The sequence below is a fragment of the Dendropsophus ebraccatus genome, chromosome 6 (assembly GCF_027789765.1).
Source record: "Dendropsophus ebraccatus isolate aDenEbr1 chromosome 6, aDenEbr1.pat, whole genome shotgun sequence".
Lineage (NCBI taxonomy): Eukaryota > Metazoa > Chordata > Amphibia > Anura > Hylidae > Dendropsophus > Dendropsophus ebraccatus.
The window spans coordinates 149477595-149504664 of NC_091459.1; the positions used below are offsets into that span (position 1 = coordinate 149477595).

The 27070-nt window shown below is 47.3% G+C and overlaps 1 protein-coding gene across 8 annotated transcripts in view; it reads left to right on the plus strand.

The window, feature by feature from the left end:
- The window catches only part of DNMT3A (DNA methyltransferase 3 alpha), a 179460-nt gene extending 152860 nt beyond the window's left edge, over window positions 1–26600 (plus strand). For 7 of the 8 annotated variants that reach the window (XM_069973236.1, XM_069973241.1, XM_069973237.1 and 4 more), the window contains 17 exons: window positions 2981–3193; window positions 3267–3425; window positions 3505–3612; window positions 3729–3885; window positions 3966–4112; window positions 7454–7498; window positions 7676–7755; window positions 9651–9763; window positions 10890–11073; window positions 11156–11240; window positions 11325–11470; window positions 12949–13039; window positions 13900–14048; window positions 14595–14680; window positions 16127–16196; window positions 16606–16724; window positions 17180–26600. In XM_069973236.1, coding sequence (XP_069829337.1) covers window positions 2981–3193; window positions 3267–3425; window positions 3505–3612; window positions 3729–3885; window positions 3966–4112; window positions 7454–7498; window positions 7676–7755; window positions 9651–9763; window positions 10890–11073; window positions 11156–11240; window positions 11325–11470; window positions 12949–13039; window positions 13900–14048; window positions 14595–14680; window positions 16127–16196; window positions 16606–16724; window positions 17180–17321 — 2094 coding nt within the window. In that variant the 3' untranslated portion in view covers window positions 17322–26600. The remainder of the gene's footprint in view (window positions 1–2980; window positions 3194–3266; window positions 3426–3504; window positions 3613–3728; window positions 3886–3965; window positions 4113–7453; window positions 7499–7675; window positions 7756–9650; window positions 9764–10889; window positions 11074–11155; window positions 11241–11324; window positions 11471–12948; window positions 13040–13899; window positions 14049–14594; window positions 14681–16126; window positions 16197–16605; window positions 16725–17179) is intronic. The other variant, XM_069973239.1, reaches the window with a different exon arrangement.
- The last annotated feature ends 470 nt before the right edge of the window (window positions 26601–27070 follow it).

Here is a 27070-nt window from a genome sequence, read left to right on the forward strand (position 1 = left end):
ATAGTTTTGTGGAGGTCCCATGCACCTGTAGTGTATAGTTTTGGGGTCCTGTATACCTGTAGTGTCCTGTATACCTGCAGGGTTGTATTTACCCATGTGGCAGTGTTATTCAGTCACAGTGTGTCGGTATTGGTCATGTCTGGTATGGTGGTGTTATCCAGTCACAGTATGGCGATATTGGTCAGGTCTGGTGTGGCGGTGTTATCCAGTCACGGTATGGTGGTATTGGTCAGGTCTGGTATAGCGGTGTTATCCAGTCACAGTATGGCAGTATTGGTCAGGTCTGATATGATGGTGTTATCCAGTCACAGTATGGCGGTATTGGTCAGGTCTGGTATGGCGGTGTTATCCAGTCACAGTATGGCGGTATTGGTCAGGTCTGGTGTGGCGGTGTTATCCAGTCACAGTATGGCGGTATTGGTTAGGTTTGGTGTGGCGGTGTTATCCATTCACAGTATGGCGGTATTGGTCAAGTCTGGTATGGCGGTGTTATCCAGTCACAGTATGGCGGTATTGGTCAAGTCTGGTATGGCGGTGTTATCCAGTCACAGTATGGCGGTATTGGTCAGGTCTGGTATGACAGTGTTATGCAGTCACAGTATGGCGGTATTGGTCAGGTCTGGTATGGCAGTGTTATCCAGTCACAGTATGGCGGTATTGGTCAGGTCTGATATGACAGTGTTATCCAGCACAGTATAGCGGTATTGGTCAGGTCTGGTGTGGCGGTGTTATCCATTCAAAGTATGGCGGTATTGGTCATGTCTGGTATGGCGGTGTTATCCAGTCACAGTATGGCGGTATTGGTCAGGTCTGGTATGACAGTGTTATGCAGTCACAGTATGGCGGTATTGGTCAGGTCTGGTGTGGCGGTGTTATCCAGTCATGGCATGGTGGTATTGGTCAGGTCTGGTATAGCGGTGTTATCCAGTCACAGTATGGCAGTATTGGTCAGGTCTGATATGATGGTGTTATCCAGTCACAGTGTGGCGGTATTGTTTAGGTCTGGTGTGGCGGTGTTACCCAGTCACAGTTTGCCGGTATTGGTCAGGTCTGGTATGGCTGTGTTATCCAGTCACAGTATTGCGGTATTGGTCAGGTCTGGTGTGGCAGTGTTACCCAGTCACAGTTTGGTATACCTGTAGTGCCCTGTATATACATGTACTGTATAGATGGAGTAGGGGGTCCTGTATATACATGTACTGTATAGATTGAGTAGGGGGCCCTGTATATACATGTACTGTATAGATGGAGTAGGGGGCCCTGTATACATGTACTGTATAGATGATATAGAGTAGGGGGTCCTGTATACATGTACTGTATAGATGGAGTAGGGGGTCATGTATATATATATGTACTGTATAGATGGAGTAGGGGGTCCTGTATATACATGTACTGTATAGATGGAGTAGGGGGTCCTGTATATACATGTACTGTATAGATGGAGTAGGGGCTCCTGTATATACATGTACTGTATAGATGGAGTAGGGGGTCCTGTATATACATGTACTGTATAGATGGAGTAGGGGGTCCTGTATATACATGTACTGTATAGATGGAGTAGGGGGCCCTGTATACATGTACTGTATAGATGGAGTAGGGGGTCCTGTATATACATGTACTGTATAGATGGAGTAGGGGGTCCTGTATATACATGTACTGTATAGATGGAGTAGGGGGCCCTGTATATACATATACTGTATAGATGGAGTAGGGGGTCCTGTATATACATGTACTGTATAGATGGAGTAGGGGGTCCTGTATACATGTACTGTATAGATGGAGTAGGGGGCCCTGTATACATGTACTGTATACATGGAGTAGGGGGTCCTGTATATACATGTACTGTATACATGGAGTAGGGGGTCTACCAGTTATTACTGCGGATGTTGTGAGGCAGCTTCCCTAGCAACCATTGCTCCCTGTGAAAATGAAAGCAGTAATCCTATTGGTTGCTAAGGCTCCAACTGCCGTGTCTGCTGCAGCTAATTATATCACCTGTGTTTGCAGTGAGGAGATTTTCCCATTCATCTCTATGGGGCGCCGCTCTTTCCCCTCCCCCTCCCCTCCTGTACATCTGGCGGGGACGGGACCTTCGCAATAACCTTCCCGGGCACCCAATGTATCTGTGGGCCAAATTTGGGGTCAAACGGTTCAGGTGTTTGGAAGTCTATAGAGGACAGACAGACAGACAGACAGACAGAAGGACAGACAGACAGACAGACAGACTTTGATTTTTATTTTATAGATAATGTACTGGTTATTATATAGTATACTGGTAATGTACTGGTTATATAATGCACTGCTTATATCATGTACTGGTTATTGTAAATTGTATTGTACTGGTTATATAATGTAATGTACTGTAGTATCAGCACCTAATTCTAGTATAATAAGGCTGACCGGCCAACCCTACAGTACACCTCCATCCATGGCCACCCCTACAGTACACCCCCATCCAAGGCCACCCCTACAGTAAACCTCCATCCATGGCCACCCCTACAGTACACCCCCATCCAAGGCCACCCCTACAGTACACCTCCATCCATGGCCACCCCTACAGTACACCTCCATCCATGGCCACCCCTACAGTACACCTCCATCCATGGCCACCCCTACAGTACACCTCCATCCATGGCCACCCCTACAGTTCACCTCCATCCATGGCCACCCCTACAGTACACCTCCATCCATGGCCACCCCTACAGTACACCCCCATAAAAGGCCACCCCTACAGTACACCCCCATCCATGGCCACCCCTACAGTACACCTCCATCCATGGCCACCCCTACAGTACACCTCCATCCATGGCCACCCCTACAGTTCACCTCCATCCATGGCCACCCCTACAGTACACCTCCATCCACGGCCACCCCTACAGTACACCTCCATCCACGGCCACCCCTACACTACACCTCCATCTATAGAGTCCACCACTTTCACCCCCTTTACTCAACCCCACATCTCTGGTTTTCCCTGTAGGCTGAAAAAAAGCAGCAGCTGGTCGCGGTGATAAACGCCATGGAAGAGACGGTGTCCAGCAACCCCCAGAAAGAGGAGGAGAGCACCCCACCGGCCTCCCAGCAGCCCACAGACCCCGCCTCCCCCACCGTGGCCACCACCCCTGAGCCCGTGGTGGCCGATGCCGTGGATAAGAACACCTCCAAGTCAGCGGATGATGAGGCGGAGTATGAGGTAAGCGAGGTGGTGGTCGAGTGGACCGCTTCTAGTGCTGGAGCTTACAGCCCACCCTTGTGTCCCCCCGTAGGATGGACGAGGCTTTGGAATCGGGGAGCTGGTGTGGGGGAAGTTGCGAGGCTTCTCCTGGTGGCCTGGACGAATCGTCTCATGGTGGATGACAGGACGGAGCCGGGCGGCCGAGGGGACACGCTGGGTCATGTGGTTTGGAGATGGCAAGTTCTCAGTGGTGAGTATCTTACTGATCATGTGATGGGGGAGGGGGGTTATTATAACGTGTGATATAATGATGGCGTCATCTCTTACAGGTCTGTGTGGAGAAGCTGATGCCCCTCAGCTCCTTCTCGAACGCCTTTCACCAGGCAACGTACAGCAAGCAGCCCATGTACAGGAAAGCCATCTATGAGGTGTTACAGGTGAGCGGACCCCCCGGGCTGTACTCTGTAATAATATGTATATATGACCTACATGACGTAATGTAGACTGCTATCCGATCCCTGGTATCACACTCGCCTTGGTATATGACCTGTAGGTGGCCAGTACCCGCGCCAGGAAGGTTTTCCCATCATGCCCTGAGAATGATGAGAGCGACACCTCCAAAGCTATAGACCTGCAGAACAAGCAGATGATAGAATGGGCACTGGACGGCTTCCAACCATCCGGACCCAAAGGACTGGAGCCCCCCGAAGGTGAGGGAGGGGATTGCAGGATGTGACTGTAGCTACGGCTGTGGTGCAGTCTGTACGTGACGCTCGCTTTGTCCTTCTAGAGGAACGGAACCCGTACAAAGAGGTCTACACCGAAATCTGGGTAGAGCCGGAAGCCGCCGCCTACGCTCCTCCCCCGCCTGCAAAAAAACCCAGAAAAAGCACAGAGAAGCCGAAGGTCAAAGAAATTATCGATGAGCGAACCCGAGGTACACCACCATGTCTGTAAGATACGGCACCCCTTGCTGGTACATCGTGTATACACAGAGTACTGTGGTGCATTATGGGAGGGCCACAGTACAAATATATATACAGTGGTGCCTTGGATAAGGAGTATAATCCGTTTCGGGACGGCGCTTGTAATCCAAATCCACTCTTAAACTAAAGCTAATTTTCCCATATAAATCATAGAAATGCAGACAATTGGTTCCACACCCCAAATATACTGATTATTATTCTGAATAACATGTAAAACAGATGAAACAATGAGAAGCAGCAGAATCTGTGATATATAAGTTACTGTACAGTATAGCAGCATGTGGTGTATAATGTATAGTAACTGTATAACCCTGATAACACAGCAGCTAGATATGTGATATATAAGTTACTGTACAGTATAGCAGCATGTGGTGTATAATGTATAGTAACTGTATAACCCTGATAACACTGCAGCAGCTGGATATGTGATATATAAGTTACTGTACAGTATAGCAGCATGTGGTGTATAATGTATAGTAACTGTATAACCCTGATAACACAGCAGCTAGATATGTGATATATAAGTTACTGTACAGTATAGCAGCATGTGGTGTATAATGTATAGTAACTGTATAACCCTGATAACACTGCAGCAGCTGGATATGTGATATATAAGTTACTGTACAGTATAGCAGCATGTGGTATTTAATGTATAGTAACTGTATAACCCTGATAAAACAGCAGCTGGATATGTGATATATAAGTTACTGTACAGTATAGCAGCATGTGGTGTATAATGTATAGTAACTGTATAACCCTGATAACACAGCAGCAGCTGGATATGTGATATATAAGTTACTGTACAGTATAGCAGCATGTGGTGTATAATGTATAGTAACTGTATAACCCTGATGACACAGCAGCTGGATATGTGATATATAAGTTACTGTACAGTATAGTAGCATATGGTGTATAATGTATAGTAACTGTATAACCCTGATAACACAGCAGCAGGATATGTGATATATACACTCAGCGGCCACTTTATTAGGTACACCTGTCCAACTGCACCTTACCACTTAATTTCTAATCAGCCAATCACATGGCGGCAACTCAGTGCATTTAGGCATGTAGACATGGTCAAGACAATCTCCTGCAGTTCAAACCGAGCATCAGTATGGGGAAGAAAGGTGATGTGAGGCCTTTGAACGTGGCATGGTTGTTGGTGCCAGAAGGGCTGGTCTGAGTATTTCAGAAACTGCTGATCTACTGGGATTTTCACGCACAACCATCTCTAGGGTTTACAGAGAATGGTCCGAAAAAGAAAAAACATCCAGTGAGCGGCCGTTCTGTGGGCGGAAATGCCTTGTTGATGCCAGAGGTCAGAGGAGAATGGGCAGACTGGTTCCAGCTGATAGAAAGGCAACAGTGACTCAAATAGCCAACCGTTACAGCCAAGGTAGGCAGAAGAGCATCTCTGAGCGCACAGTACGGCCAACTCTGAGGCAGATGGGCTACAGCAGCAGAAGACCACACCGGGGGCCACTCCGCTCAGCTAAGAACAGGAAACTGAGGCTACAATTTGCACAAGCTCATCGAAATTGGACAGTAGAAGATTGGAAAAACGTTGCCTGGTCTGATGAGTCTCGATTTCTGCTGCGACATTCGGATGGTAGGGTCAGAATTTGGCGTCAACAACATGAAAGCATGGATCCATCCTGCCTTGTATCAACGGTTCAGGCTGGTGGTGGTGGTGTCATGGTGTGGGGAATATTTTCTTGGCACTCTTTGGGCCCCTTGGTACCAATTGAGCATGGTTGCAACGCCCCAGCCTACCTGAGTATTGTTGCTGACCATGTCCATCCCTTTATGACCACAATGGACCCAACATCTGATGGCGACTTTCAGCAGGATAATGCGCCATGTCATAAAGCTAGAATCATCTCAGACTGGTTTCTTGAACATGACAATGAGATCACTGTACTCCAATGACCTCCACAGTCACCAGATCTCAATCCAATAGAGCATCTTTGGGATGTGGTGGAACGGGAGATTGGCATCATGGATGTGCAGCCGACAAATCTGCGGCAACTGTGTGATGTCATCATGTCACTATGGACCAAAATCTCTGAGGAAGCTTCCAGCACCTTGTTGTATCTATGCCACCAAGAATTGGGGCAGTTCTGAAGACAAAAGGGGGTCCAACCCGTTACTAGCATGGTGTACCTAATAAAGTGGCCGCTGAGTGTAAGTTACTGTACAGTATAGCAGCATGTGGTGTATAATGTATAGTAACTGTATAACCCTGATAACACAGCAGCTGGATATGTGATATATAAGTTACTGTACAGTATAGCAATCAGCATTTGGTGTATAATGTATAGTAACTGTATAACCCTGATAACACTGCAGCTGGATATGTGATATTATAAGTTACTGTACAGTATAGCAATCAGAATGTGGTGTATAATGTATAGTAACTGTATAGCCCTGATAACACAGCAGCAGCTGGATATGTGATATATAAGTTACTGTACAGTATAGCAGCATGTGGTGTATAATGTATAGTAACTGTATAACCCTGATAACACAGCAGCTGGATATGTGATATATAAGTTACTGTACAGTATAGCAGCATGTGGTGTATAGTGTATAGTAACTGTATAACCCTGATAACACTGCAGCTGGATATGTGATATTATAAGTTACTGTACAGTAATAGAGAGGATGGGAAACACAAGGACTGACAGAGACTGCAGGGGGCATGAAGGAATAAGCAGGACAGATGTGGGCACATACATGCAGCACTCTCTGTCCGGGGAGAGAGGGGTTACAGCTATGGCTAGATTACCCCCACAGTCCTGTCCCCTGATGTAAGCCCCAGCCTGAAGTGGATCTGCTATGATTTGGAATGTGAGGGAGACTTCCTGGGTCAGAGTACAGGGCTGTAGACCCCGCTATGCAGGCCTTGCCCCTCCCCCACTCCCCCTCCCACCCAGTACAGGGAGCTCTTACACCAAGTCACTATTTTGAAACGCTGTGAGCTCTTAAACCAAAATACTCTTAAACTAAGGTACCACTGAAAATGATAAATGTCTCCCACAATGCAGTGCAGCAGGCTACATGTATGATCTCTTTGTGAATACAGACACTGTGTCGCCTCCTGCTGGTTCAGAGTCTGCTGCAATACATTGTAGAAGATGTAGAGAGATGCGTAATGAGTGATGGGACCTGAGTGGGATGATAGTACCCCTCCCCCAAACTGTGTGGTGGTCCTGCCCTGGATTTGGGGGGGCTTCATCCATCTGTTCATTCTTCATGATGACGCTTTCTCCGTGCTTTGTGTTCACAGAGAGATTGGTCTATGAAGTGCGTCAGAAGTGTCGCCACATCGAGGGTGAGTGCTACAAACATCTGGTGTAAGGGTGATGTCATCAGTTCCTCCATGATGTCATCTGATGAGATCATAGGGGCTCCGCCTGCAGGGGGGCATCATGGATCCTCAGGGTGGGGAGGGGATTATTATCTCCTGGTCGGGGGGGAGGTGGTGATTCTGTGTTTCTGTTACTTCCAGATATCTGCATCTCTTGCGGCAGTCTGAATGTTTCTCTGGAACACCCCCTATTCATCGGGGGAATGTGCCAAAACTGCAAGGTAAGAAGATCATCCGAGCCTCTGATGTGTGAAGGAAACCGTCAGTATGGGGGAGATGCAGAGGCCTGTCTGCAGGGATAGGAGCTCAGACACATGGAGGAAAGTCAGTAAGGAGGGGGCTCAGCCTAAGGGGAGATGCAGGGAACTGCATAAGAGCAGAACTTGGTATATTGTAGAACAGAAGCGCTGGTGTGTCAAGGAAACTGTCAGTAAGGACATGACAGAATACAGGAAAGTCAGTAATTAGAGAGCGGCATATTAGAAGGCTGATTTGGGAAGAAAACTGTGAGAACAGGGATAAGATTTCCAATGCATAAGGGGAAGATGCATAAGAAGTGTCAGTATGGATGGAAACCATCAGTAAGCAGAGAACCCAGCAGAGGAGGATCTGTTCCACGAGACGATTATCGTTCGGATAATCCTTAACCATAAACGATCTCAAACGACCGCTTTGCGAGCTTCTTGAGATCGTTCTCAGAATCCAGCAGAACGCTGGTCTTTAATCCTAGTCGTGCTTGCGGTCGTCGTGACCTCGTTGATCGTTCGCTTCAGAGTGATTCCACGGAACGATGTACAAGAGATTGTCGTTCAGGTAGGTGGGCGAGTCCCTTTTTCCCCATTCTCTCTGCCTCCGGTGGGCGTATTTTTCCTTTTACCCAATCTATGAATATTATAAATCTTCACACGCAATAAATGCGATTATGTTATATTTTTCTAAGCTTTCTTTATTATTTATTAATTTGGATTTACAAAAAGAACAGGAGTGGTGGGACGTCTTTCGGGGACGTCTTTCGTATGCGGTGCATCTCATTGATCAACATTTACATTTAAAAAAAATACTTTGAGCGAACTTATTGTTGCGTAGCTAAACCGCCGACATTTCCGGTTGGCGCACGCGGCGGGGTGGCCATTTTCTTCCCCTTTTTTCGTACACAATGTATCCCATTGCTCAACATAAAGGAGAAGCGAGCTTTCAGTGCCTTTTTGACCGCGTCAGATGCACGGCCAGATGCAAGTGATTTAGTGGTGTCCGTCATCCACAACGATCTTATTAATGAATAAAAATAATTGAATAATTAATAGAATAATGAAGAGAAAATGTAAAATAAAGTTCTATATGGAAGGATGGTCCCTGTCAATCAATGTGTTTAGCCAATAGAATTTGCACTATTAAGCTGTTGCACGCGCCCACTAACCACAAGGAACGAGTTGCGAACGATGTACGAACAGTCACCGATACAAATAGGTCCAGGTCTCATTAAGCGATCAACAAATTCTCGTTTGACGATTAAACTGAATGATTATCGTCCCTTAGAATAAGTATGGGGGATGCAGTATGAACAGATATCAGGATACAGGAGAGGATAGCCTGAGGTGTCAGTATAGTGGTCAGTATGAGGAGACGGGGGGCTGTGTGATCAGTATGAGGAGATGGGGGGGCTGTGTGATCAGTATGAGGAGACGGGGGGCTGTGTGATCAGTATGAGGAGACGGCGGGCTATGTGATCAGTATGAGGAGACGGGCGGGCTGTGTGATCAGTATTAGGGAAACGGGGGGCTGTGTGATCAGTATGAAGAGATGGGTGGGGGGGGGCTGTGTGATCAGTATGAGGAGACGGGGGGGGGGGTGATCAGTATGAGGAGACGGGGGGGGGGGGTGTGATCAGTATGAGGAGACGGGGGGCTGTGTGATCAGTATGAGGAGATGGGTGGGGGGGGGCTGTGTGATCAGTATGAGGAGACGGGGGGGGTGGTGTGATCAGTATGAGGAGACGGGGGGGGGGGTGTGATCAGTATGAGGAGACGGGGGGGGGGGGGGGTGTGATCAGTATGTGTGTGTAATGGGAGCTCTGGGGTATTACTCATGCAGCTGAGATGCTTTCCTGTTTTTTCAGAACTGCTTTCTAGAGTGCGCCTACCAGTACGATGATGACGGCTACCAGTCCTACTGCACCATCTGCTGCGGGGGCCGCGAGGTGCTCATGTGCGGCAACAATAACTGCTGCAGGTCAGATCTGCAATCTCAGTTCTTCATCCTCTTTTGTAGTCCTGGTGGGAACGTGTTTGGTATCTAGTCCTGGTGGGAACTTACTTGGTGTCTAGTCCTGGGGGAACGTGTCTGGCATCTAGGCCTGGTGAGAACGTGTTTGGTGTCTAGTCCTGGGGGAACGTGTCTGGCATCTAGGCCTGGTGAGAACGTGTTTGGTGTCTAGTCCTGGGGGAACGTGTCTGGCATCTAGGCCTGGTGAGAACGTGTTTGGTGTTTAGTCCTGGGGGAACGTGTCTGGCATCTAGGCCTGGTGAGAACGTGTTTGGTGTCTAGTCCTGGGGGAACGTGTCTGGCATCTAGGCCTGGTGAGAACGTGTTTGGTGTTTAGTCCTGGGGGAACGTGTCTGGCATCTAGGCCTGGTGAGAACGTGTTTGGTGTCTAGTCCTGGGGGAACGTGTCTGGCATCTAGGCCTGGTGAGAACGTGTTTGGTGTTTAGTCCTGGGGGAACGTGTCTGGCATCTAGGCCTGGTGAGAACGTGTTTGGTGTCTAGTCCTGGGGGAACGTGTCTGGCATCTAGGCCTGGTGAGAACGTGTTTGGTGTTTAGTCCTGGGGGAACGTGTCTGGCATCTAGGCCTGGTGGGAACGTGTTTGGTGTCTAGTCCTGGGGGAACGTGTCTGGCATCTAGGCCTGGTGGGAATGCATTTGTTGCAAGTCTAGAAACGTGTTTGGTGTCTAATCCTGGTGGAAACGTCCTCGGTGTTCAGCATTATCCCTGGTGGTAATGTGTTTGGTGTCTAGTCTTCCTGAAACAGTACTTTGTTTCTTTGGTGAGTAGATAAATAGTGTCCAGTCTTCTGGTGGGAAGATGTTTTGTACCTTGTCCTGATGGGAACGTTTGGTCAGCTGGATAAATTTCCCCTAGTGTCTAGACTTCTTGAGAAGACTTGGCAGCTAGATGTGTGGTCCTGGTGGGAAGATGCTGGACGCGTAATCCCCATAGAAAGGTGCTGGACGCATAGTCCCTGTGGGACCTTGACACCTTCTTCCTCCAGTATAGCATGCCTCCCGGATGTAGCCCTCTCTGACACAGTCTCAGTACCTAGTACTCTCATATTTGGACCTGTCGCCCTGTTCTCCAGGTGTTTCTGTGTAGAATGTGTGGACTTGTTGGTGGGACCAGGCGCAGCTCAGGCAGCTATAAAAGAAGACCCCTGGAACTGCTACATGTGTGGACACAAGGGCAATTACGGGTTGCTTCGAAGGCGAGATGACTGGCCCATGCGTTTACAGCTCTTCTTCGCCAATAACCATGACCAAGAATTTGTGAGTAATTTGTGGTACTTACGGTACTTCCACCTGGTTACTCTCGGGTCAGGTGTTCATCGTGTTCCTTGTCTCCCTACAGGACCCACCAAAGCTTTATCCGCCTATTCCAGCCGAAAAGCGGAAGCCTATCCGAGTACTGTCTCTATTTGATGGCATTGCGACAGGTGACCTGCTGGTTGTGTTGTGAGGGTGCTCAGAGGGGCCCGAGGGTCAGGACCCATCCCTTATCTGTGATTTCTCTCCTCCAGGTCTATTGGTGCTAAAGGATCTTGGGATCCAGGTAGACCGATACATTGCCTCCGAGGTGTGTGAAGACTCCATCACTGTGGGAATGGTGCGGCATCAGGGCAAGATCATGTATGTGGGAGACGTGAGGAACATCACCCGCAAACATGTGAGTCCCGCAGGTCCCAACATTGGGCTGATCAGCCCTCTCTGCTACAGTGCTGAGAAGAACCTGGAAACCACCAACAAACTGCTATTTACAGATCTGCTGTACCCCGCCCAATGAGTCCTCCTGTCCAGGGTCGGCTCTACTGTATCCCGTGCAGTGATTGCTCCTGTCCAGGGTCGGCTCTACTGTATCCCGTGCAGTGATTGCTCCTGTCCAGGGTCGGCTCTACTGTATCCCGTGCAGTGATTGCTCCTGTCCAGGGTCGGCTCTACTGTATCCCGTGCAGTGATTGCTCCTATCCAGGGTCGGCTCTACTGTATCCCGTGCAGTGATTGCTCCTGTCCAGAGTCGGCTCTGCTATATCCCGTGCAGTGATTGCTCCTGTCCAGGGTCGGCTCTACTGTATCCCGTGCAGTGATTGCTCCTGTCCAGGGTCGGCTCTGCTGTACCCCGCCCAATGAGTCCTCCTGTCCAGGGTCGGCTCTGCTATATCCCGTGCAGTGATTCCTTCTGTCCAGAGTCGGCTCTGCTATATCCCGTGCAGTGATTCCTTCTGTCCAGGGTCGGCTCTACTGTATCCCGTGCAGTGATTGCTTCTGTCCAGGGTCGGCTCTACTGTATCCCGTGCAGTGATTGCTCCTGTCCAGGGTCGGCTCTACTGTATCCCGTGCAGTGATTGCTCCTGTCCAGGGTCGGCTCTGCTATATCCCGTGCAGTGATTGCTCCTGTCCAGGGTCGGCTCTACTGTATCCCGTGCAGTGATTGCTCCTGTCCAGGGTCGGCTCTACTGTATCCCGTGCAGTGATTGCTCCTGTCCAGGGTCGGCTCTGCTATATCCCGTGCAGTGATTGCTCCTGTCCAGGGTCGGCTCTACTGTATCCCGTGCAGTGATTGCTCCTGTCCAGGGTCGGCTCTACTGTATCCCGTGCAGTGATTGCTCCTGTCCAGGGTCGGCTCTGCTATATCCCGTGCAGTGATTGCTCCTGTCCAGGGTCGGCTCTACTGTATCCCGTGCAGTGATTGCTCCTGTCCAGGGTCGGCTCTACTGTATCCCGTGCAGTGATTCCTTCTGTCCAGAGTAGGCTCTGCTATATCCCGTGCAGTGATTGCTTCTGTCCAGGGTCGGCTCTACTGTATCCCGTGCAGTGATTGCTCCTGTCCAGGGTCGGCTCTACTGTATCCCGTGCAGTGATTGCTCCTGTCCAGGGTCGGCTCTACTGTATCCCGTGCAGTGATTGCTCCTGTCCAGGGTCGGCTCTACTGTATCCCGTGCAGTGATTGCTCCTGTCCAGGGTCGGCTCTACTATGCCCCACACAGTACATCCTCCTGTCCAGCACACTCTGCTATATCCTAAAGTGATTTCTTCTATCCAGTGCCGGCTCTGCTATGTCCCGCACAGCGATTCCTCCTGTCCATAGCCCAGCTATGTCCCACGCAGTGACTCCATCACTAATACTCTTACCTTGTGTTCCCGCAGATTCAGGAATGGGGCCCATTTGACCTGGTGATCGGCGGTAGTCCATGTAATGATCTTTCCATTGTGAATCCAGCACGGAAAGGTCTGTTCGGTATGTGGTTCTGGCTCTGTTGGGCGGGAATAGTTGTGCAGAGGTAGTATTGGACACAGCACCCCCTGCTGGAGCAGAGATCTGGCGCCTGTAGAAAATGTTCTTACATAACTGATGCCAGATGTGTAATGGCGTGCTTTAAAGGGGTAGTGCGGCGTTTCAAAATTATTCACTAAATAACACACATTACAAAGTTATACAACTTTTACAACTTTGTAACGTGTGTTATGTATGTGAATGGCCCCCTTCACCGTGCTCCCCCCCACCCCGGAAGTGTGGTGCATTATACTCACTGCATTCGTGTCGACCCCCGTCCGCCATCTTGGGACAATGACGTCATCTTCGGGAGGCCGGTTGTACCACTCCAGCCGTCCCTCATGCCGCGTCATCAGCTGCTCAGTTGCAGCTGATGACGCGCCAGGGGGGGGGGGCAGCATGAGGGACAGTCGGAGCGGTTCGTCCGCCCTCCCGAAGATGACGTCATTGTCCCAAGATGGCGGACGGGGTCTACACGAATTAGGTGAGTATAGTGCATCACACTTCCCGGTCTAGCGTGGGAAGGGGGCCATTCACATACATAACACACATTACAAAGTTGTATAACTCTGTAATGTGTGTTATTTAGTGAATAATTTTGAAACGCCGCACTACCCCTTTAATACTGATATAATCCTGCTGTACAACGCTGCCACCTAGTGGCGAAACAGCAGATGGCCTCATAATCTCCTTTCCTTTTATATAGGTTGTAGGGTGTTTGTTACAGTGTGCCAGTGTATGCAGGCTTCTGTGTGTACGCAGGCTTCTGTGTGTACGCAGACTTCTGCTCCTCCAGTGACCCCTCTCTCTCTCTCTCTCCACAGAGGGCACAGGACGCCTCTTCTTCGAGTTTTACCGTCTGCTGCATGAAGCTCGACCGAAGGAAGGAGAAGAACGGCCGTTCTTCTGGCTGTTTGAGAATGTGGTGGCCATGGGCATCAGTGATAAAAGGGACATATCCCGCTTTCTAGAGGTGAGATTTGGGGCAGTGAGATAGAAATCCGGTGACATCTGGTCTTATACTTTAGTCTCCTTCAGAGCTGAATTCACCATTCTTCAGATAGGCACATACTTCATAGCATAGCTATATGCCAGCAATAGCGACTGCAGCTCTGAAGGTGACTGGAGGATAAGACATGATAGAACAGTGAGTGCAGCTCTGGAGGATGAGACATGATGTAACAGCAGAATAGTGAGTGCAGCTCTGGAGGATGAGACATAATGTAGCAGCAGAATAGTGAGTGCAGCTCTGGAGGATGAGACATGATGTAACAGCAGAATAGTGAGTGCAGCTTTGGATGATGAGACACGATGTAACAGCAGAATAGTGAGTGCAGCTTTGGAGTATGAGACACGATGTAACAGCAGAATAGTGAGCGCAGCTCTGTAGGTGATGTAACATATTATACAGTTTATTGTCTTCTCTTTTGGGCTCCTGTCATGTGATCTGTTATCCACTCTTTAGGGTACAGCTAACAGAGCCCATAATGTCTAAATGTTCCTTTTTTTTGTCTTTCAGTCAAACCCGGTGATGATCGATGCCAGGGAGGTATCAGCAGCGCACAGGGCCCGCTACTTCTGGGGTAACCTCCCGGGTATGAACAGGTTGGTGCACTGTAGGCTGCGCTGTCTGTACTGCGGCCTCTCTGGTGCACTGTAGGCTGCGCTGTCTGTACTGCGGCCTCTCTGGTGCACTGTAGGCTGCGCTGTCTGTACTGCGTCCTCTCTGGTGCACTGTAGGCTGCGCTGTCTGTACTGCGTCCTCTCTGGTGCACTGTAGGCTGCGCTGTCTGTACTGCGTCCTCTCTGGTGCACTGTAGGCTGCGCTGTCTGTACTGCGTCCTCTCTGGTGCACTGTAGGCTGCGCTGTCTGTACTGCGTCCTCTCTGGTGCACTGTAGGCTGCGCTGTCTGTACTGCGGCCTCTCTGGTGCACTGTAGGCTGCGCTGTCTGTACTGCGTCCTCTCTGGTGCACTGTAGGCTGCGCTGTCTGTACTGCGGCCTCTCTGGTGCACTGTAGGCTGCGCTGTCTGTACTGCGTCCTCTCTGGTGCACTGTAGGCTGCGCTGTCTGTACTGCGTCCTCTCTGGTGCACTGTAGGCTGCGCTGTCTGTACTGCGTCCTCTCTGGTGCACTGTAGGCTGCGCTGTCTGTACTGCGGCCTCTCTGGTGCACTGTAGGCTGCGCTGTCTGTACTGCGTCCTCTCTGGTGCACTGTAGGCTGCGCTGTCTGTACTGCGGCCTCTCTGGTGCACTGTAGGCTGCGCTGTCTGTACTGCGGCCTCTCTGGTGCACTGTAGGCTGCGCTGTCTGTACTGCGTCCTCTGGTGCACTGTAGGCTGCGCTGTCTGTACTGCGTCCTCTGGTGCACTGTAGGCTGCGCTGTCTGTACTGCGTCCTCTCTGGTGCACTGTAGGCTGCGCTGTCTGTACTGCGTCCTCTCTGGTGCACTGTAGGCTGCGCTGTCTGTACTGCGGCCTCTCTGGTGCACTGTAGGCTGCGCTGTCTGTACTGCGGCCTCTCTGGTGCACTGTAGGCTGCGCTGTCTGTACTGCGGCCTCTCTGGTGCACTGTAGGCTGCGCTGTCTGTACTGCGGCCTCTCTGGTGCACTGTAGGCTGCGCTGTCTGTACTGCGTCCTCTGGTGCACTGTAGGCTGCGCTGTCTGTACTGCGTCCTCTGGTGCACTGTAGGCTGCGCTGTCTGTACTGCGTCCTCTCTGGTGCACTGTAGGCTGCGCTGTCTGTACTGCGGCCTCTCTGGTGCACTGTAGGCTGCGCTGTCTGTACTGCGGCCTCTCTGGTGCACTGTAGGCTGCGCTGTCTGTACTGCGGCCTCTCTGGTGCACTGTAGGCTGCGCTGTCTGTACTATGTTCTCTCTGATGGTTATGGGGGGGCACTCTCCTAGTGGTTATGGGTGCGTGGGGCACTCCTGGTGGTTATGGGGGGGGGGCACTCCTGGTGGCACCTTCTTTCGCAGAGTCTAACATGTGCATTGTAAGGTCATGTGACTGTGCTGCCTCCATTTTAACCATTCTTTATGTGTTTGTAGGCCTCTGGTCTCTACAGTAAATGACAGGCTGGACTTACAAGACTGTCTGGAGCACGGCAGGATAGCAAAGGTATGGGTCAGATTCCTGCACTTACTGTATATGGGGGTCCAGGCACAGTAAGACTGTATCCTACCCTGGGGGTGGTATCGCTACATGTATAGGCACCGGGGTGGTATCACTACATGTATAGGCACCGGGGGTGGTATCACTACATATATAGGCACCGGGGGTGGTATCACTACATGTATAGGCACCGGGGGTGGTATCGCTACATGTATAGGCACTGGGGGTGGTATCACTACATGTATAGGCACCGGGGGTGGTATCACTACATGTACAGGCACCGGGGGTGGTATCACTACATGTATAGGCACCGGGGGTGGTGGGTCTCATGGCTGCCTGTATCCCGGTAGGTTTTGCTCTCTCCTATGTGGTGTCGCTGTCTATTGTATTCACCTCGCCCTCCTGTCTTCTGCAGTTTAGCAAAGTCCGAACCATCACCACTAGGTCCAACTCTATCAAACAGGGAAAAGATCAGCATTTTCCGGTGTTCATGAATGAGAAGGAGGACATTCTGTGGTGCACTGAGATGGAACGGTGGGTGCGAGGGATGAGGGGCGCTCTGCACCCGATAAATGACTGAAAACCAGCTAATGGGGAGGGGGGACCTGCATCTTATGTTAGACATTATTATTTTATTTCTCGTTATTTTACTGTTTATTTTACCTTTTTTTAATTATATATATTAATTTTAATATGATTATTTTATCTATCTATTTATCAAATACGTTTTTATATTCTTTTTCTATAGATTTCTTCATCATGAATAACATATTGATTATTTACTATAGAAACACGTCGGCCGATAAAGCCCATCTAGTCTGCCCTATTATAGACAGATATATGTATATACCAGGCAGGTTTACATTTACTTATTGTAGATTTACTGACCACATCTGCCGGAAGTTTCTGTCATTTAGATAGTGTTTCATTTTCACTCTGACCAGACATCGTTGATTCTTATTCCTGATTTGTTTCGTCTTCCGCTCCAGGGTTTTCGGCTTCCCAGTCCACTACACAGATGTCTCTAACATGAGCCGTTTGGCCCGGCAAAGGCTTCTGGGAAGATCTTGGAGTGTCCCGGTCATTCGTCACCTCTTCGCCCCTCTTAAGGAGTTTTTTGCCTGTGTTTAAGTAAATGAGGCAAAAGGGACCTGAGGCCGATCCCCAACCTTCCAGCTCCCCCAAAAAAAGAGCCTCTCCGCTCCTCTTAGCTCCCACCAAGGAAAGAAGAAGAAGAATTTTAGACAAATGCTCAATAGAAGAAAAGCAAGCTGGTGGAAGAGAACCAGCAGCGCCAAGGAGCGAGCAGGGGCGCCTGAGATCTGAGCGGACTCTTCTACGTAACTTCTTGTTCCATGTTACACCTTCCTTTTACGTCTCATTTTATTTTTTTCAGTTTTTACAGTGATGTTTTTGTAGGGGGAGGGGGTGGGGTCCTTTTATCCTTCTCTGGTTTTTAGTACAGTTACCGTCTGCAGATCTTTGAAGACTTCGTCCCAGGGAAGACGTCTTGAGAGGTTTAGCAGTCGTTTTTTCAGGTCTTTACATTTTAGTCCATTTTAGAGATTGTAGATTCCCCCCATCCTGGTGCTAAGGATCGGGCTTTCCGGTTTTAGTTTTTTCCGGGTCTTTTAAATGTTCAGCTGCCGCAGGGGCCGGCGGGGGAGGGAAAGCTGGGCTTTAATTTTTAGGCTGCAAATAAAAGGTTAAGTCGGTATGTACACACAATGCAAACGGTCCGTGATCGACATATGACGGACGGGGAATCGCGGATGTAGCAGCACAAGGGAGGGGCTACTTGTGACGACACACGTATGTTCCACGCCTCTCTTAGCACACACTGAAGCCCATGTCTGCTGACCGGTGCTGTTCCGTTACCGCCTTCTGGGCCGACCGCGCCCAGCGTACACAACATTGTCCAAATCTCATTTCCATTGTCTGGGTCTGATCACCCTTTAATGCAATGACTGGGAATATCGAGGATTTCTAGATGTATCAGCATTTCCACTGTTATCATGCAGGATCAATGTTACATGTTACCAGGAGAATGTTGCTGAAACAAACATAGACAGGTTTTTTGGTTTTATTTTATAATTTTTTTAAGTTTTTTTTACAGTGTTTCAGGTGCCTCAAGCAAGAGGCCAGGAAATAAACAGCAGCTCAGACAACCAGCTCTGACCTCTATCACTGTTTACAGCTATAATACTGACCCTCTACAAGTGTGTGCACAACCTCTAGATGCTGTATGAAAGGTAGAACCTGCTCTGTCAGCTGACAGCCGCCACTGCCCGGAGACAGGCGCACATGTTCGCAATGGTGCTTATAATCTTTTACTACTTGTCGTGTTCCTTAAGACGCTGTCTCTGCGGCCAGATAAGCCGACCTGGTGACCTGTGGATCAAAGGCCCCAAAATATATGTGCTATATATAGATGTAAGATTTATATCCTATATACCGAATGCTATTATATATATATTTTATAGAGTGGTATTGTATATCATTAGTTTTCTCCATGATTGGCTGTAGCGGTCCATATTGGATCTAGTGACCATTATTTCAGTAGGGCACAAATTGGTGCTGGTATCTTGGAGGTAGGATGGTATCATTGTCTGTCAGTGATGAAGCAGGGTCGTAATTATCAGTGATTAGGCAGTGGAAATATGTGTACGTAATGGCAGTAACTGCCAGAGATTAAGAAGGTGCTATAATCTGTCAGTAGTAAAGAAGGGGCTGTAACCTTCCAATGATTAAGCAGGGAATAAAGTGTTCAGCTGTGAGTGATTAAGCAGGGGTAGTTACAGTCCTAGGCAAGGGCAATGGCTGTGAGTGATTAAGCAGGGGTAGTTACAGTCCTAGGCAAGGGCAATGGCTGTGAGTGATTAAGCATAGGTGGTCATTTTAAATAATTAAGCAGGGGCTCTAACCATAAGTTATTAGTGAGGGAAGATCATTTTCATTTGCTAAGTAGGGGCTGTAACAGTCTGTCATCAGGGGAGGTAAAGTTCACTGATTAAGCAGGGGCGCTCACTGTGTATAGTTAAGCAGGGGTGGGCGCTGTCAGTAGTTAAGCAGGGGCGCTCACTGTGTATAGTTAAGCAGGGGTGGGCGCTCAGTAGTTAGGCAGGGGCGCTCACTGTATAATTAAGCAGGGGTTGGCGCTGTCAGTTAAGCAGGGGCGCTCACTGTGTATAGTTAGACAGGGGTGGGCGCTGTCAGTAGTTAAGCAGGGGCGCTCACTGTGTATATAGTTAAGCAGGGGTGGGCGCTGTCAGTTAAGCAGGAGCGCTCACTGTGTATAGTTAAGCAGGGGTGGGCGCTGTCAGTAGTTAAGCAGGGGCGCTCACTGTGTATAGTTAAGCAGGGGTGGGCGCTCAGTAGTTAGGCAGGGGCGCTCACTGTATAATTAAGCAGGGGTTGGCGCTGTCAGTTAAGCAGGGGCGCTCACTGTGTATAGTTAGACAGGGGTGGGCGCTGTCAGTAGTTAAGCAGGGGCGCTCACTGTGTATATAGTTAAGCAGGGGTGGGCGCTGTCAGTTAAGCAGGAGCGCTCACTGTGTATAGTTAAGCAGGGGTGGGCGCTGTCAGTTAAGCAGGGGCGCTCACTGTGTATAGTTAAGCAGGGGTGGGCGCTCTCAGTAGTTAAGCAGGGGCGCTCACTGTGTATAGTTAAGCAGGGAAGGTGACTGTTGGTGTGTAAGCGGGGGTCTGATTGTCACTGATTTAGAAGTGACTTAATTTTAGTGACTTAATTTTAAGCAGGGGAGGTTACAGTCAGTGCTAAAGCTGGGACGGTAATTTTTAATGATTGAGTTGCAGATGTTACATACAGTGGTTAAGCAGGGGCTAGAACTGTCAGTCATTAGGGGAGGTAACGCTCAATGTTTAAGCTGGGCAGTATAAGCAGGGGCTGTCACTTTTAGTGACTAAGCAGGAGAGTAGACAACCAGTGATTAAGCGGGAGGTGTAATGGTCACTGACTAAGCAGGGGTGGTAACTGTCACGGATTAAGCAGGGGCTGTAATTATCCAGCTACTTTTTTTGTACATTTCTTAGTTTACTTTTGTGTGCACACACTTGTAGAGATTATATAGAGTTCATGGTACTACTTATTACTACTGTATACAACACTTGGTGCTTTCCATAAACGGGATGACTAAAAACATCAACTTCCAATGGTGCCTTAATGAGAACTTGTCACTCTCGAGCCACAGGGGAAATTTGGCGCTTCCTGGACATCTATGTGATCACGGTGCTATGTGATCTGGTGCTTCTATACTAGACATGTGCCTAACATACCAATATCTGACTGACCTCATGACACAACAGAGGAGACATCACCAGGACAATTTCTTCTTATATTCCAAACCATCTATATAGTTCCTTGGCACTGTTCATCCAGCTACCCCATGAGTCATAACCAAATATAATAAATACACAATCCCATTCACACTCGCGAAGAGTGCCTTATACCACAGTATGGCCAAGTGTCTCTTCTGGCTTTGTGTTTTCTCTCATTATTAGATTTAATACACAGACCCGATTGGTGTGACCAACTACAGCCACATATGACCCCTCTATACACTAGAGGACGGTTATAAAACCTTTGCTGTTTTTTTTTATCAGACATGGTGCTTTCCAGTAACGTCACATCTGTCATTCGGTGACAAAAAGCTGAAGCAGCATTGGTCAATACTTAGGCTGGCAACTGTAGGTGGCAAGCACCAATTGTCCTCTTCCATGTGTGAACAGGTGTCAACGGTGCCTTATTGCCAACATGCTTGCATTAAACCGGCACCAGCAGTTATATTCCGCTCGATGTTAGGAGGATACAAACATTTCTGGTGAGCTGTCCAAGCCAACACCTTGGCTACACAGATGCCAACTATCCAGGCCTAGGTCCTCTGGCCTCTTTATACTCACAGAGCTATGCAACCGAAGCATAAGTTGTGTCAAAGGTCTCAGATCACAGAGTTACTATCTGGAAATTGGGGCGGTTTTGTTTTCCTTCTGAACCTGCCACTTTCCCCCGAAAGGCCGTTCCAATATGTTCTGCTTTAATGAGAATCCAAAACTAGGACCAACACTGGTGCTTGCTGTGTAGATTTTACATGCATTTACTGTATGAATGGGGGAGCTTCCTCCCCCACCAATGAGTGCTAAATCATACTGCGCTTCCAACGGAGCATCTCAGGCAAGACCAGCCTCATGCACCTCCAGCGGAAGAACAATGTTTTTAGTCATCCCCAACATCTGACAATGACAATACCTGCTTTTTATACTCCTGTTAATAAACAAGGTCTTCGGGATCACACTCTCGTATCCCTGTCTCAGAGGGGTAGTTATATGATTGCTACTATGTTATATGAATATCAGTGATACTGGGATTTTACAGTGCAGGGGATGGTGGTACTGCTGTGGGGTCCACAACCACCCCTCTGCTATTTTATACCATGTGCAACCAGATGGGATTTTCTCATAGCTGATGCTTACATTCATCTTGTCTATTTGTGTTGATAGGGGTTGAATTCCACCCCCAGTCCTCTCCTTCTTTATATATGTGAACATTTAGATTTTTTTAGGTTTTGTTTTTTTGTGTCCAAGTACTTGATGAAGGCAGGGCTGTGCTGTACTCATGTTCTGTTCCACTTGGCCTCTGTTTTATCAACGTGTTTTTATTTTGCGTTTGATGATCAAGAAACCAGTGGCTGCTTGCCGCATCTCAGACCTGCAGACTCCTAGCCGACCGTACAGTTGAGCTCCTTGCCACCAACCGTGTGGTGATAGTGGCAAGAGTTATTGGTACAGTTGTAGTCATGTCTTAGGCCTGGGCTGCGTGATGACCTCCTGTGCTGGACGGGATGCACTGCTCTATAATATGTTTTATAGGACTGCTATTTTTTGTTGTTAGCCTGGAGAGGAGATCTCCACTTTATGTAATATGTTTTTTTTTTCATATTTTGTTACTGTGCTGGAAATTTTAGTAAATTGCTCAATAAAATAGAAAAATATTAATGGAACTTTCCAGAAATGCTGAACTATGGGAGGCAAACTCAAAGTCGCAGCAGATTTCCTTTGGTCCTGACAGTGGTCTTAAGTGTAAAAATACGATCCAGAATATGGGCTGCTAAGAATTCTGTGAGTCTATCGCCAGAACTTCAGCTTAAGGTTGAAATAACATTACATACAACATAAAAAATATAAAAAATGCACCATAGTGTATGCTCAGGACCATGTTCAAGCAGAGGTCAATTGGAAGAGGTATAGCCAACACTTCACTGCAAGATCAGAAAACATGGGATTTTGGAAGTAGTTAACTAGTTGTTGGGTATCGCCCAATGCTCTGGGCAGGTCATGTGAACACACAATGGAACATATGACGACATCCTCGCACTCTCTGCCCTCAGCTGGTTTGGTGATATTTCAGCTTGGTCTAGTAAAATACCATACAGAATGGTCAGAACTTCTGCAATGTTCTCGGAAGTTACATGATGGTCATAGCTTGTCAGCGCATAATGTAATGGGAGCCACCAACACGTCTCCATCCTCAGGGCAATTGGTCATCAATGCTGGATGTTTTGTCTTCTCCAAAAACAGCCAAGAAGAGAGGTGTCACCAGTGATGGCTTCTCCACCTCACCTATGGCTGTCAAGTTCTCTTATTCTATCACACTTCAATACTAGAAACAATTAAGATTAATTCCAGTGAAGATCTCTGGGAATTATGGTGGATAAATTCTACTACTACATTGAGCTGCCGAGGATAGTGTAGTTCAATGGCCTGGGCTGATGGGTCACCAGGAAATTACCTAATAAGAGACTTTTTTGAGGGATTGTACAGGAGACAACCTAGTTAGTAACCATCAGGTCTCGATATACCTCAGATGTCAGCTACTACTGGTGTCTATGCCTAATGCCCCCACGGTCTTTGTTCAGGGGGGGAGACTTTGTGCAGACTTCTGCTGTGAGGAAAAAGGTGCTCAGCCTGACTATAGAATATTTGGAGATGAATAGCCACTTCATTGTACAGCGCCATCTTCAGGCTGAAGGGCACAAGTATGGGACACCTTGTAGGTATTGAAGCTGCTTTACGTGGATGTTCTATGACTCCTGGGTACTTGGTAAGAAATTATCCTCCTGTACTTTATATGAACAGTCCCATATTATACTCGGATTGCATCACACTCCCATGATGACTACAACTATGGTTCCAGATGTAGACGCAGCCATCTTCTCGTCGATTCAGAAACTACAAGACGTAGAGAAGTCTGGTCGACCTGGGACCTCTGCGGTACTGGTGGACACAGTTTTTATAATTTAGCAGAACAGACAGGGCTCAGATCAGTCACAATGGTGTACTCCCGGGTAAGATGAAATAAAAATCTGATGGGAAAAGAAGACTATTGGTCATCTAACACGATGAAGAAGAGAACATCCCGCTGAAGACAGTCCTCTTTCTTTGGTGCTGCTCCATCCCTGGACTCCATCATGTGTATGAAGCATAAGGAGAAGTCTATGGGGCAACATGTCCCCAATGTGTTCACCGGACCCGTGTAGATCATAAATGATGCCTCAAAGCCTCTGTATAGACGAGAATAGATTTATCAGAATCAATAGATGAAACTGGTTGTGTAGAAATAGATCATGCAGGGTCAGTACAAGGCTCCTCATGGGTTTCATGTGTCTCCTCCATAGAGAACAGAAATTATCAACCAACTCCAATCCAAACAGAAAACTCGCAAACCAATCAAATTATGGTGCGTTTACACAGGCAGATTTATCTGACAGATCTTTGAAGCCAAAACCAGAAACAGACTATAAACCGGGAACAGGTCATAAAGGAAATGCTTAGATTTCTCCTCTTTTTAAATCCATTCCTGGCTTTGGCTACCTAAATCTGCCTGTGTAAACGCACCATAACTTGCGTAAATAATCCTGATTTGGTGTTACATGTCGTTACCATCAGGTCTGTAACGCTGTTCAGTATTCTGCTTTCCTCACACCAGAGAGCAGTGCATTATGGAAAAACTGTATGGTCACATGACAAGCTATAAGGGGCCCTGGATGTGACCAGAGGAGAATACAGAAAAAATACAGAAAAAAATATATAAAACCCAAAATGGATAAAGAAAGGTTAGGGGATAATGATGGACTGTACAATTAAGTAACTGTTTGAGGTCGGCAAAAAAAAAGGGACTCTACAGGTGATGAGTAACAATGGTTTGTGGGTTTTTTTACTTTTTTTTTGTGGTGCACAGCCCTGAGCAAAACTTAAAAAAAAAAGAAAAATAAAAAACCTTAAAAAAAAAAAAAATCAAATGCCTGGATTCCTTAAATAAGCAGAAGGTGGACGGTGATTTAAAAAGGTGCTAAACATTTTATGAGAAATATATATTGTTAAATTAAATCTATCGGTCGATGACTGTTTTTAGTTTTGTTTTCCTTTTTAACTTTTTTCAGTTTTTTTTTCTTTCTTCTATTATCAGGGGAGGGTGGGGCGGTTCTTGTAGTGATATAGGACGACACGGTTATTTTACTCTGCTATATTATTATTATTATTACAGAAACAAAAAGAAAACATAAAAAGGCATTTTAACTTTGTACTTGAAAAAAAACGCAAGCGACAGATTTTCCGTGTTTTAGCCTAGACATTGAGCTAGTTGGTGCTTTAACTCTTTGTGACAATGACGTATTCTAAAGATGAAACTATGTAGAGGATTTGATAACTTTTACTGTTACATAACCATAGCTGTTCCATCCTCCCATCTTAGAAGCCGCCTCCGGTTTTGGTTTTCTTCGGTAGCCCACATTCCTTGTCCCCCGGAAGCTGCAGCTTCTTGTCTTCATTTCCCGTGTGAGACCTCATTTCTTCTCTACCTTTTCCCATTATGACTGTGAGTGTGGTAATGCTTGCTCTGCCATCTGTTTGGCAAATGGTGTCACCAAAAATACTAAGGTAGATAGAGATATAAGTAGCAGAGCTGCCGTAGCGAGGCCGGAGATAACACTTGTGTCTTCTTGTTTTTGTCGCTGAGCAGGTTGTGTATCATCTTTCGTGAAGTTAGAATGTTGACGTCCGTTTCTACGTGCCGACGGTCAGAATCCATATATTTATACAAATATATCTATATCTCCGGTCTACTATTGGGTTAAGCTTTAGGGCCATTTGTCTACGCATTTGGCAAGGAAGCCGTGATGTGGCACAGGTCCACCTCCACTGTGGTGGTTTTCATACATCTCCTTTTATTATTTACCAGATACAAAAATCTGCAATTTGTGCCGAACTAGAAATATATATTGGTTGTTTTTTTGTTTCGTTAGGTCTATGGACCTTACGTAATTAAGTAATAATCTCTTACGATCTATGTAGGCATTGACAGAGTCCATATCTCAGCGTTTCCCCATGTTGGCATGCATCATATGCCATAGACTAATCTGTTTTTCTGTGGACCTTAGATGATGGAGTTGAAGGTCTTTTATTAGTAGACATCGCAAAGAGCCTTCATCTTGTTTTCATGCCATGTTGGCACATCTTGGTCATCTGTCCTACATAATATGGCCTTTCATGGATCCTAGTTGTGGATATTAGATGGAGTTGATTGACTCCTCAGATCTATGTTGTTCCATGTTGTTCCTCTTGGGACATCGGCCATAGATGTATGTTCTAGAGATATTGTGGGGCCTTCTTTTCTGTAGATGTTGGAGGTCTTTGTGAACATCTGCTTTGTAGGCAGACTGGTTTATAGACCATTGCAAAGAGTCCATATTGTGGTTTTATTTCATCATGGAAGTCTTGAGCCATGTGCCCTAGATTTAAGGTCCTATTGTGTCCTTTTTAGTTCAGATCATAGACGGTGGGGTTGAAGGTCTAAGTTTCTTTGTTGGTAGACATCTCTTAGAGCCTGTATCTTGCTTTTGTGCCATGTTGGCATTCAACAGTCCTGCACCACTTGCCATAGACTTAAGGTCCTGTTTTGATGCTATTAGATGAGGAAACCTGTGTCATATCCCTCATGTCACTGCTTTAGTCCTCCGATGAGGAGACCTCCGTCGTAGGAATGGTGTTAGCCACTGTTATGTTTCAAGATTTGCTATTTATTGACAGTAATAATGTACATTACTCCAAATGCTTGGCGGAAGGAGAAGAGCAGGTGGAGAGAGGAGAACCAGAAGAAAGTCAGAGGGGAGGTTTTAAGTTTTTTTTGTAATTACTTAGGGGTGTGTTTTAGAGAAACGCACCCTGTTCTATCGGCATTCTGTTGTATCTCTATGTAATTGAAGCTTGTGTCATAGCTGTATATGAACTATGAGGGCTCTCTGCCTGCTGCAGATGCTCCAGTCTGTATCCTCACCTCATTATTATTTTTTTTGTGCCCAGAAAAATAAAAAAGTAATAAAACATTTTAAAACCTTTTCCTTGCCTGCTGTTTTTATTAATAAATGGTACAGGGTGAGTGAAGGTGCTGTATACGCTGTCTAGCTTAGGGTCTGTTCACACTATGGAATTAGTGTGGACTCTGAACGTCCCCTAATGGCCACTTTCCTCCTGAACAGCACGCCACGTGGCTTCTGCCAGCTCTGCCCATCTTCTTTATCACACCTACCTCAAACCATTGAGAAAAAGGGGCATGACTAGTAAAAGTGGTACAGATATACTACATTTATGCTCCAGGTGATCGGTGTACATGAGGCACAGTAGAAAGATCTAGCACCTTGCAATATATGATGCTCAGAATCCTTAATTATTGCCTCCTATGACACTACTAAGAAATCCCCCAGTTATATTAAAAGGGGAACTCCAGCTAAAATATTTTCTTTCAAATCAGCTGGTATCAGAAAGTTATATAGATTTGTAATTTACTTCTACTGAAAATTTCAAGTCTT